General features: G+C 42.0%; 1 protein-coding gene across 2 annotated transcripts in view; it reads left to right on the plus strand.

Moving 5' to 3' along the window:
- The window catches only part of agbl4 (AGBL carboxypeptidase 4), a 285,763-nt gene that overhangs the window by 262,001 nt on the left and 10,929 nt on the right, over positions 1-12,833 (plus strand). For both annotated transcript variants that reach the window (XM_086046755.1, XM_086046757.1), the window contains 2 exons: positions 8,696-8,848; positions 10,727-10,889. In XM_086046755.1, coding sequence (XP_085902881.1) covers positions 8,696-8,848; positions 10,727-10,889 — 316 coding nt within the window. The remainder of the gene's footprint in view (positions 1-8,695; positions 8,849-10,726; positions 10,890-12,833) is intronic.

A 12,833-nucleotide genomic window follows, 5' to 3' on the forward strand; every position in this document is an offset into this window, starting at 1 on the left:
TTTGTCCAGTTTTTTCACTAACGTGTGTAAATGCGCTTGTGGAGTCATAATTACAGTAGCAATATCTACAGAAAACAGTCAATTAAGTCTGGCTGTAACTGCGTGCCTTCTTGTACTATGTGAGCATGTATCCTTACGCCGCTATGCAAACTACTTTATTGTGTGACATTCACAACCTTGAAATTTCATATTTTGGGACCAAGCTGAGGACCCTCTGTATATAAAGCACATGGGAACTGGCCGTTAATACCTGCAGTGCAAAGGCATGACTGCAGTTTCAAAAGCCGGTACGCATGATCGCAATTAAACTACTTTGAAGGATATAATCGTGTTAAAAGCCTGTGAAAACCGGCGGTATTTATTTATATTACTTGTAAACATCTCAGTCATACCTCTCATCAGCTTCCATCTGAGGGCAAGCTGTTTGATGAAATTCCATCATTTACCATCTGCAGCTGAGCGTTGGTCAGCGGCAAAAAGTGGCTGAACGAATCAGTGATGCAAGGAGCCATAATCTGTTCCCAAGCTAGCGTGTTGTTTGTTTTGAAAGAGAGAAATGGAGAGGGATAAAAGAGAAAAGGGAGAGGGGATGGCAAAAAAAAAAAAAAAACAGAAACGCGTCCGGAGAAACAAATGGACCCATCTCTTTGGTAAAGCATTGCTTTTCCAGCTCATTTATCAAATGCAGAAGAAGAATTCTGTTTGATTGGCTGATTACCAAAAGCATTCATCACTGCCTGACGCTTCCCCACCAATTTGACAGTGCCATTTTGGATAATTTGTTAAAGATGACACAGAGGTCACTGTTGCCCTGGCTTCTTTCTGACCTTTTTAATATTAGAAAATTAATTTTCTCCCCAAAACAAATACATTAGGTGCTGTCAAGGCACGGTGATGAATTTTGCACCTTGAAATCCCTCCAAATGCTGACCTTCCTACCTACTGCGTATTTTCTCTTCTTCTTTCTCGACTTTTCTTTGTTCAACACTTCTATTTGCATTATGCGCCAAGCTGAAGACCCCCGTGTGATGATTGTGTTTGTTTATCCCCCCTCTCTTATGTGCGTTAAAATGTCCTCTGGTGTCTGCCAAACAATTCTAAGCCGTTTTGGAGAGCCAATTTTTCCTCATCCTCCTTGCTTCAATCCCTTCATCATACCTCTTTAGTTTTACCTCTGCTGGAAGCCAAATTGTCTCCTCCCCATAGATAGGACTACTTCTGATTTATAGTACATTTTTGTGCGCTGCTAAAGTAATGATTTGGGAGAACAATCAATGACATTAGGAGAATATTTTGTTTGTGCTTTTAAGCAAGATTACAAACTGAAACCACTTAAACAATTTCCACCAAGCGTTTCCAAAAATGTGCCCTAATTAAATTTATGTCTCGTTTTTTTTCACTATAAGGATCAATTTCCCATATGTAATCAGTGAAGAATGTTAATGCAAACTTGCAAAAAAAAAAATGTGAACTACAAATATCCAACTAACTATAAAAATGTGTTTGTCACTGTTCTTATTGGGATATTTGATACCACTTTTTTTCAGACCGATACAGTATGATTACTCAACTCTTGGGTAGTCACCGATACCGAGTACCAATACCACTAGTCCATTTGATACATAACATTTCCCCCCCCCAAAAAATAACAGATAATTAAAAAAAAAGACAGATACATCCCAATGTAGCATTTTCCCATAAAATTGCATGAAATTAGTGTTACCTTGAAATAAGGCCGGGTATCAGCATGATACCGATACCTCATATTGGTACCCACTCATCCGTAATTCTTATTCTTGGTTTTGTACATCCCAAGATGTAGGTAGAGAACAGCTGTTTTTTTATGTGTTTGTTTGTTTTGCTTTGTTTTGTTTTTTGCTTTATTTATTCATTTATTTTTGCTGTTTAAACAGCAATTGCAATTGAATTTGGTAAGGTATTGGTCAATTCATGGATCAAAGAGTCTAGCTCCATGTTGGAGAACGAGTTGTGCCAAAGCTAGAGAAAGTCGAATTGGGTTCACCTGTAAAGTTTATGATTATTAAAGCGGAAGTCAACGCAAACATATTTTTTTCAAGAATATGTTCTATGCAAGCCCACTAGTTGAAACAAGGCATTCTGATAAGTATTGCGTTTGTGGAATAAGAGATAATCCCTTCGTTTTTAGCCCTCTCGCTTGGGCGCGGCCATTTTGTCATTTCTGTCGACTGAAAATGACATCATAACTGATCAGGGTGCAGGTAACGACCAATCACGGCTCAGCTTTAGAAAACAGGCGAGCTGTGATTGGTCGTTACCTGAGCCCTGGGTAGCTGTGATGTCATTTTCAGTCGACAGAAATGACAAAATGGCCGCCCCCTGAGATGGCTGAAAAGGGTTTGCTGCTTAACTCATATTCCACAAAGGCAATATTAATCAGAATGCCGTGTTTCAACTAGTGGGCCTGCTGGGAACATATTCTTGAAAAAAATATGTTTGGGTAGATTTCCTCTTTAAGGATTAGAAATGAAGTTTTCACATTACACTTCTATACATTGCCTTGTCACCTCCTTCATATTGACCTTCCCTCTCTTCTGCGTACGCAAGTGTGGAGGCTCATGAGGCACCGAAGCGACAGGCCGCGTCTGCACCTGTTCAGGCTGATTACATGTCACCTCTGCGTTCATAAACGGATAAATGCCATCATCAATATGAGAGCACGATCCACACTGACATGGAAGGAGGGAGGGTGATGGAAACAGACGTAAGAGAAAGGTTTTGTATCATTTACTCTCACCCCTGAAGCGGGTCACGCCATCTGCCGTGTTCTGTCACTGTGACATCGTTAGAGGGTCACTGACCATGTCCCCCGCTCCTCGCAATTGGCTCCTCGAACCCATGAAACGCTGCGTGGAATATTACATGGATGCCGAGGTGATGGCGTCTTTTTTGTGTGTATTTGTGTGGAAAAGTTTGTCAAAAGGTTTTGATCCACTCACTCTTCATCAAAGTTGGCAGCACCCTGGAAACTTTCAAATACCTGCCAAAGTACTATACTGTGTATATATATGGTGTGCAGAAAAGCAATTATTGTTTAATAATGTAGGCAAACATACAAAAATTTCAAAAAGAGGTATAAGAAATAACTGACGTTTTTTTTTTTTTTTTTTTTTTTTTTTTTTTTTTTACAACTTCCAAGAATTCCTCCAAAAATGCTGATAAACATTCAATACATTTTTCACGAAAAAAGGGAGAACGGGGACAGAAAATCCTGGAAAAATGGGAATCAAAATGTGAAAAAATATCTGAACTCTGAATATGCAAGGGGCAACAGTCATTTTTAGTTGTAATATCACCAATCACCACTAGCTGGCAGACAAGTCTTAGTTGTGCTTCCACTGGGTCTTTTACTGCCCTACTACAATGGGCGTAGGACTATAATTTTTTTGCAAAGTTGGAATGATATGCAGGAGAAACATAGTTCCCCAATAATTTAAAAATTTTGAGTGACTTTGATTTTTGGTGAAAAAAAAATGCAAAAAAAGAGTTCTTGCACTTAATGATGGTTTCTTACTCAGGGGTTTTGTGCTCTTAGATTAGGCCTCTTTGGCGCAAAATATTTGAACAACTAATTGAAAAGTGTCATCCTTGAATGGTCATTTTTATGTTAGACAGCCCTTTGCACTGGGAAGAAAATAACAGTTATGTGGTTATTTAGTTGAGTTCTTCAAACTCTTTGTTGTTTAGTGGCTCTTTTATACATGCATTAAATGAAATCTACTGAGGGCATGAATGCATGTATGATTTTGTCCATCTTTAAAATAGCATTTGTGTCATGTATCTGGTGAGGAATTGCATGATCCAATGTGGCCCCCTCCAGCATTTAAGTTGCCCATCCCTGCTCTAAATGACCCATAAATTTTATTGTGAATAGTTGTTTGTCTGCACGTGCCTTGCGATTGACTTTCGCCCAATCCAGAGCGTTCCCTGCAGAGTGTACCCAAACACACCCTATTGATGACAAGCGGATTTTGGGAACGGAGGGATGAACTGCACTGCTCACTCAAAAACCCAGCTTTGCCCATCACATTTGTCAAACCTCCCACAGGCAATATTTAAATGTTAATATAAAAGCTTACATAGGGAATGAGATTAACTTTGGTTCTTTTCCTTCTGAACAAGCGGAACTTTCCCTTCTCCTCCAAAAGGTATGCCGCTGATGCAAAGGGCTTTATTCCCGAGCTTGTAATCCTGCTTCAATCAGCTCTTTTTTTCCCTCCCCGTGTAAGGATAAGCTGGGCATTTATGGCTCTCACCGCACCCCCGCACCCTGCTCTAATTAACATGCAGCAGATAAGCACTTGTAAAACAAAATTCATTCGTTTGACCTTCTCGGATTTACACCAAACTGTTTACGGCCACCGCAAGTTCACCACAAGTGGAGCCTTTTTCCCGGGAGTTTGCAGCACTGAGCTTTTGTTTGTCTCCTTTTGGAGAGCGTTCATTTGGACCAGTCGCTCCCTCGCCGGTCCTCTCGCTCACCCGCTCAAATTGTCTTTTGACTTTCATTCAGCGGGTGTCTGTTTCTTAATTGCCCCTAATTGCTTAATTACCATTTCAAATGAACAATTCTGTAGGTCAGAGCGGGTTGCTAATTGAAGCATCAATCACGGTAGGCGGCCTGCAGAACTGTCTCTGTTTGATTGACAGTGCATTAACCGAGCATTGTAGTAAGCTTGGACGTGACTTTGTGGCGGGCTGTTATTTATGTGACCACGCCGTCATAACTGTCCTTCATGGGATGTTGTGAAGGAGAACTCAATCTTGGGACAAACCTGCTCGGAATTAATTGGAATTACAAAAGAAAAATCCACACATGAAGTGTTTTTTTTTTTTTTTTCCTGTGCGTTTTTGTTCCAGAGAGCCTTCCATGCTCTGCTTCCACTGGTGGCAAGATATATATTTGCTCTTCAGTGGCCTGGAACCATCATTTTGTCACTCCACGCCATAGCATAGACAACGACCTAAATATACGCTTGATATTCATGCTTGAGAAAATCTCTTTCCTGATCGCTACAGCGCAGTGATGGTTTAGGGTCAAAGAACGCTAGATATAGCAAAGACATGACGTAAAAAGCCCAAGGCTGTCAACGGGAGGGTTGAACTTCCAAGTAAAAGTGGGAAAAACACAAGTTTGGGTTGTTAACGTGACAGCATCACCTCCGGCATCAAAGTCAGGGGAGACTACAGCCAAGCACTTTTGAACATTTTCCAGTCTTCGGTGGCCCTAACATTCATGTTTTTGGAATGTGTGAAGAAGCAGGAGTACCTGGAACGCCCACGCAAGCAAAGGGAGAACATGCAAACTTGGGATTCAAGGCAGACGTGCCAACCACCCATCAGCATTATGATTGTTGTTATTTGGATGCTCAGGATGCTCTGCACGATGTAATGCGCCCTTATGGGCCGCCGTTTTTCAGTTTTATGCTTGGGCTATGTATTCGAGGCGAGTTCAACGAGACAAAACATGTCTTTTATATGGTTGCTGGCTTCCCCCAAATTATGGGAATGATTTATTTGTTTTCTGTACCATGATCGTTTGTATGTCGGCCTCTTCCGCATAACAAAGCGCAAACCCTCTTTTAAATACGGCATACAAGCGGTCGGGATGTTTCGTGGGCCAAACCGCTTAGATGGCAAGCCGGGCTGCGGTCCGTCTTTCTATCCCTAATCAAGTGGCCGTTCCGTACATACGAGTCACCAAGAATGGAGGAAAAACAAGAGAATGTTGTGCTAATGTAGTTTACTTTTCTAAAAGCTGTTAATGCTTCACTTTATGTCGAGGCTGTAAAATTAAATTCTTTAGTATGCACTAAAGATGAACTGTTGGTGCCCACTAAGCACAAAAGATTCTGCTGCGTTTTAGTGACAGTGAATAGCTATTTAACGATAGCTCTCTTTGCCAAGTAAATGAAAAGCCTGTTGGATTTCTGCTTTTACCACCTATCACGATGATGTGTCCAACATCAGACTCATTCTTTCTTATAACCTGACTATACGAGACATGATTTGATTTTCTGAACAGTGAGTACCGAACCGAATCAAAAAGCGTGACCCCAAAACTGTGTTATGAACCGAACGGTGGATATTGCGAACCGTTCCGCCCACAAAAAGGACAATTCAGTAACACCTGCTTGTTCTCCCTCCTCCGTCTCACCTTCACTATTTCCTCTTTTTGTTCTCCCTCGTCCCCCCCCACCCCCCGGGTCCTGGGCGGACCCATGTGATGATTAGGCTGGTTTCCCCCGTCTAGACCTTGGCCCGTTTGGTTGAAACTCCCGCATGGCGCTCTCGGCCTTAATGGAGCCGGATCGGCCGCTGTCTCTTTTTATACTGGCCCATCTCCCTCCCTTTTATCTCTTTGTCTCTATATATTACCTTCGCCCCGCGTTTACTTCCATTGCCTCTTGCTTCCTTTTTCCCTCGCCCCGTTTTCTTTTCCTTCCACACTGTCCTCCCCCCTCCTCCTCCTCTTCCCCCTCCTCTTCTGAGCGCCTTCCCCCTGCCGCCGTTCCCTTTCTCCTCTGGGGCTCCATCCATCAGGTTGTCGGGGGCTGCTAGTGGCCGACTCCCAGCCACCATATTTCACCGCCAGCCAGCCAAGCAGCTGACAGCACAGCCACCGCCAGGAAATTGCTTTGGCTGTGAGCGGAATTTCAAACGCGGGGCCGCTCTGCATCACCCGGGCCGCCCAAGAACTGCATCCCTCGCTCTCTTTCTGTCTCGCCACCCTGTCAATCTCCCTGCACGCCTCCGCACACATCTCTATGCTTTTTCTTTCCATGTTTGCCTTTTTGCGCTTTTATTTCCCCTCTCGCCGTCTCTGCTCGGCTCCCCGCCGCCGTCTTTCTTTCTCCCCGCACTGTTTTGGCTCCTTGTTTTCTCTGTTTCAGTTGTTCCACCTCTCTGCCTTCTCCCTCCTTCCTCACTCACTTTCTGCCCCCTCTCTCTGCAAACACAAGGAATAAAGTGAGCTGCTGAATGTGCAATGAGTGGTAAAGGAGGTAGACGGCGGCAGGGGAAAGAGGAAGAATGGTTGAGGTGTACAAGTGTATGGGTGGCTGTGCTCCCGCTTGCTCTCGTGCCCTTGTCACAAACAGTTTAAGACGCGGCTCCGTTTTTACGCGCTAGAGATGGTTTGCGATAGCCGTTTAACAAATACGTTTGGCTTTTCTTTTATACATTAGAAGCAAGATGGATTATAATCAGCGACAAGCCGTGGATTTTGATATCTGGGTCATTGCCATCGCCAACATGTCACAATTATAGAAACCATCAATACTGTGGAAAAATGACACCTCACAATGTTGGAACAGTCCGCCTTGAAAATGGATGAAAGTCAATTTTTCAGCCATTTCAGGCATAAAAAATTTAGCTCTGTTAATCATTGAAGACGTGTTTGGTTGTAACAGTTTTGTTCCCACCAACCAATCAGAAGACAGAAAAAAAGCTGACGTAAGGTGAATTTGAAATTGTCCAAATATATTTGAAGTTACATCAGGCAGCACTTACTGATCCAGGCTGTTTACATTGACGTGGCAGAATGTAGTGGTTGAAATCTAATTGGACAAACAAGTCTAACATCCACAAACACAAACTGGTTTGAATGGGCGAGCCGATGCTTGTCTTGTCTTGCCATTGACTGGTGACCACTCCAAGGTGTAGTCTGCCTTTTGCCCAAAGTCAGATGGGCTGGGCTGCTGCATCCCTCAATCTTGAACGGAACATGCAGTGTCATGGATGGATGATGGATGCATGGGGAAATGTGATACTGTTCGATATTTAACAATATCAAAATACATTAGTTCAAAATAATGATTTGGATTCGCTCTTTTCCACAAATGATGCAACGCTTGCACTACTTTGCCAACGTTTAATTTCACCAATAGTGGGGATTGCTTTGGGTGCCGGTTTGGTCATCACTTTGCTCCAAATGGATGTTTGTCAAACAACTCGGAGTGGATTTAAATGAAATGATGACTCAGACAGCTCCTTTGCTTCAAAACAGCTCTAGCTGTTATGAAATGCGCTGTATGAATAAAATTGTATTGTATTGTATAAACACAACTAGTCAATTTCCTCAAATTGCTGCCTCCGCTCTCGCTCCAGTAAAATAAAGGCCTCCTACGAAATAGACACGTTACTTCAAATAAAGGTACTCTATGCAGTCCAGTAAGTAAGATCACCTCTCGATGTGGAGATATAGCAATAACTTACTGTCGACTTTTAAAAGGTTGTGCATAATTGATTTTGATGTCAATTTTCCCAGAAGTCCAATTATAACATAGTTGAGTGATCATATATGAATGAACTACTTTATGTGGGGAACCAATCAAAAACTACATTGCTCTGGCTTCAGATCAAATGCTCGTGCTCATTTATTTTTGCATTTCAACGGTAATATTGAAAACCACACACACAACCCAAATTATGTATCATACATAATAAGACGTTACAGCAGTGTGCATCAGTCATCGCGCATCGCTTTGCTGAATTCAGAGGGCGGGTCCTTTTTTGGACTTTGTCTCTGTGTTTATATCGTCATCTTCCCCAGAGCCCTGAAGTCCACAGTGTCAGAAAGGGATTCTTTGTTCCCCACTATAGCCCGCTGTTTTGTCCTCTGTTTGCCTCTCTCCCTCCTGTGTTGTGACATCAGAGCGTTAGCTTGGAGTTCTACATCGACGTCCACGCTCACTCCACCATGCTGAACGGCTTCATGTACGGCAACGTGTTTGAGGACGAGGAGCGCGTCCAGAGACAGGCCGTCTTCCCCAGACTGCTGTGCCACAATGCACACGACTTCTCCTTTGTGAGTCTTCTTGACACGCGCCTGCGCTCACGCGCAAACGCGCCGGCGCACGCACACACAAATAAACACAGTCGAAGAGGAGTGTCTTTTCATTCCCGCTGTCAGAACTCATTGCAAAGGTGGAGCTGCTTAATACTTGGAGACACTGTACTATGTACTGGTAACCAAAATCCGGGTTGCAAAATAGTTACTATTACTAATATTGCACTTGATGAGATATTTGGGTGGGAAGATACTCACTGGATACTCATTTTAGCTATGTCTGCGCAGGCTAATTGGATCCTGTATGAAAAAAAAAAAAAAAAACATTTGCAAAGATAATGCTTATTAGCACTCATATTATGGTGACCTATTTTCTAACTATATCAGTGGGGTAAAATTTACTTTACTTTTGAATGATTTACTATTTGTATTATTCTTTATTATCCCATTTGTTGTTATGCAGTATTTTAATGTTTGATAGTTGTTTTATTCTTAGGGTATCGTTTCAGTTTTGTTAGTTTTTGATGAGATTAGATTTAGTTTTAGTTATTTGTATTATTTTTTACCAAGCAACCTTGAGTCGCTGGAATGGCGCTGATATAAAGATAGCTTATTATTTTATTATTGCTTCTCATTTTATAAGTGTAATGTGTATTTTTGTATTGATTTGTGAAGCTAATGCTGTGGCCGGTGCATGCCTCAATAAAAAAAATTAAAAAAAACTCCCGGATCCAGTCCGGATGGATGGCATGGAAAATGTCGGTTTCTTCACGGCCTTATGGCATTTTGTCCAAGATTTCAATTCGGTATTCAAAAAATTTTCCAGAAAGGTGTACACTCATGAATGGTATCTTAATATAGTGGGATGTGAGTCAGGACAAATATTTCTGGTGCTTTGGCCCCTCTGCCCATTCAGCACTACCCATAATGCACCGCTGCAGGAGCACAACACAATCATGGCAAAATCCCACCGGTGGCAGCAAGTCTGCATTTCAGCAAAGCAGTGCAGCAGAGTGACAGTTAATGGTAACATTTGTGCTTCCCAAGACACTGTCAAGATTGTGTAGTATAGCTGACGTCTACAAACCAAATAGATTTTTTTTTTTTTTAAATCGTCATTTCCATTTTGTAAGAGATATTTTTTAACACGGTAGCTCAATTTACAAAAGCAGAATGTCTTTGCTTCAAGTTTGTTTTATTGGTGCCTGCATGAGTGTCTATATTAACAATTGTAACATTAAACACTGGTTGAAACAAGGCATTCTGATTAATATTGTTTTTGTGGAATAGGATTTAAGCAGCAAAATCCACCCCTTTTTAGCAATTTCAGGGGACAGCCATTTTGTCACTTTTGTCGACTGAAAATGACATCACAACTGCTCAGGGCTCAGGAAACGACCAATCACAGCTCGCCTGTTTTCTAAAGCTGAGCGGTGATTGGTCGTTACCTGAGCCATGAACAGTTGTGAAGTCATTTTCAGTGGACAGAAGTGACAAAATGGCCGCCCCCTGAGATGGCTAAAAACGGGTGGATTAACTCTTATTCCGCAAACGCAATATTTATCAGAATGCCTTGTTTCAACTAGTGGGCTTGCATAGAACATATTCTTGAAAAAAAATATGTTTAGTTTGACTTGTGGTAGCAGGATTATGCAAAACTACGATTGTTGTTGGGATCATGCACAGGGCGCCATCTTCAATGAACAGCCTCAATGCACACACGCTTTGTACACTTTTGTAGTGCAAACGAATGACATTAATCTAAAAAAAAAATACATTTTAATTTTTGTGTATTTTGGGTTACAAATACAGTGCATTTTAACATACAGGTTAAAAAAAAAAGTGCTTTTAAGAAGTTGTCTCCTCATGACTCCTGTGTATTTTTCTTTCTTGCAGTCCAACACATCCTTTAACCGTGACGTGGTGAAGGCCGGCACCGGCAGACGTTTCCTCGGCGGTCTCCTTGACGACACGTCCTACTGCTACACTCTGGAGGTGTCTTTCTACAGCTACATGACCTCTGGCAGCACGGCTCCCGTGGCCTACACTGAGGAGACATGTATCCTTGCCAGTGGTTCTTCTATTCACTTTGTTAGCGTGGACAGCAAGCGTCACGTTCCTTTTGTGTCTGGTAATTAGACACTGGCGTGTCACCGAAATGACAATGTACAAGAGGCTTTGTGTGTCATTTTGCATCAGGTCATGTGCGCCCACTACAAAAGCCACGCTGCTCTTTTGTCGCCTCTCGTCGTGACAGAGTTAAAACAGGGACGCGATAGCTGCGTCGATTGATTCCATCCACAAAGGCGCTCGAGAAGACAAGGAGGCCCGTGTAGTCAAACTCAGGTGACGCTTTGATTGCGCTAAACAATAGAACAATGAGCCCAACAAGACTCCTGTCAAACGCAATCGCCCGGACGCGCGAACGCACATCTCGGCCGCTGAAGGTCGCCCGTGTCTTAATGGACACTGATAGGAGGAGGAAGTTTTCCCTTCAGCTGACCTTCTCCAGACTGGAGTGCTCCCAAGAGCGGGCCGATGGCGCTGAGATCTTGGCAAGCGTTTTAGAGAGGAGTGATAAGGAGTCTTACATGTGATGTGTTCAAGTGTTCCTGCACATCTTCTGCAGACGGGAGGCGAGGTTGGTCGTGGATGTAGCCCTAGTGCCCTCTAGTGCCAAGGCTGGACACTCTCGTGCCACCACAAATCAGTTTTAGTGGTTCCCTCTTCAGGAATTAACATTTGCAGCTTAATTAACACTGTAACAATATGTGTATTATTGATGTTTGCAATGGTGCACTGCATCATATTGACAACCGTGTCTAATATCTGCTATATAATGTGTAGTTATGGCCAAAATGACTCATACCCTGCATGGCCAAAATGTGAGTTAAAGTCAATTCTTATTTATTACTACTACTCGTATTACTTATCTTATTATTATTTGGCGGGTGGTTGTCTTTTCACTGGGAGGCGCAAGAATGTGGCAAATAAGGTCATGCTAAGAGATCGTATTGACAAAATTGAATGAATTTGAAGAAAAACATCTCTTCCTGGTAACTTCTAGCATAATACGTGAGGGCATACTTTTTTGCTGTAGGGCAACAAACAGATGGGCCAGGTCATTCGTGAACGTTGCTGAAGTTAAAATGGGTATGTAAAAAATGCAAGAAAAAAAAAAACAATAATAAAATAACAAAATTGTATATATGTATATAATGGAATATATATATATATATATATATATCCATCCATCCATTATCTGTACCGCTTCTCCTCACAAGGGTCGCGGGGCGTGCTGGAGCCTATCCCAGCTGTCTTTGGGCAGTAGGCGGGGGACACCCTGAACTGGTTGCCAGCCAATCGCAGGGCACACAGAGACAAACATCCGCACTCACAATCACACCTAGGGGCAATTTAGAGTATCCAAACAACTTACCATGCATGTTTTTGGAATGTGGGAGGAAACCGGAGTGCCCGGAGAAAACCCACGCAGGCACGGGGAGAACATGCAAACTCCACACAGGGAGGCCGGAGCCGGGATCGAACCCACGACCTCTGAACTGTGAGGCGGACGTGCTAACCAGTCGACCACCGTGCCGCCTATATATATATATATATATATATATATATATATATATATATATATATATATATATATATATATATATATATATATATATATATATATATATATATATATATATATATATTTCATAAGCGGTTCATAAAATGGATAAATGAAAAAAAATAATTCATTCATAATTCATTTTAATTTTGATTGCATTATTTATAAGTAATGGTGTACTCTAATTATACCAATCAGCTCACCAGTCTTTAATTATCTAAATGAATTAAAAGATGAATAAATACATTCGAATTCATAAGTTCTTGGGAGCAAAAAAACAATAACATCACTGCCACAAATATTACAGGACTTGATAGTGGAGTGCCCGTGGGCCATATTTTACCGACCCCTAATGTAGACCATTCTAATCAGCCG

The sequence above is a fragment of the Filicampus tigris genome, chromosome 12 (genome assembly GCF_054856515.1).
Source record: "Filicampus tigris isolate MCC_2025a chromosome 12, RoL_Ftig_1.0, whole genome shotgun sequence".
In the NCBI taxonomy this organism is placed as follows: domain Eukaryota; kingdom Metazoa; phylum Chordata; class Actinopteri; order Syngnathiformes; family Syngnathidae; genus Filicampus; species Filicampus tigris.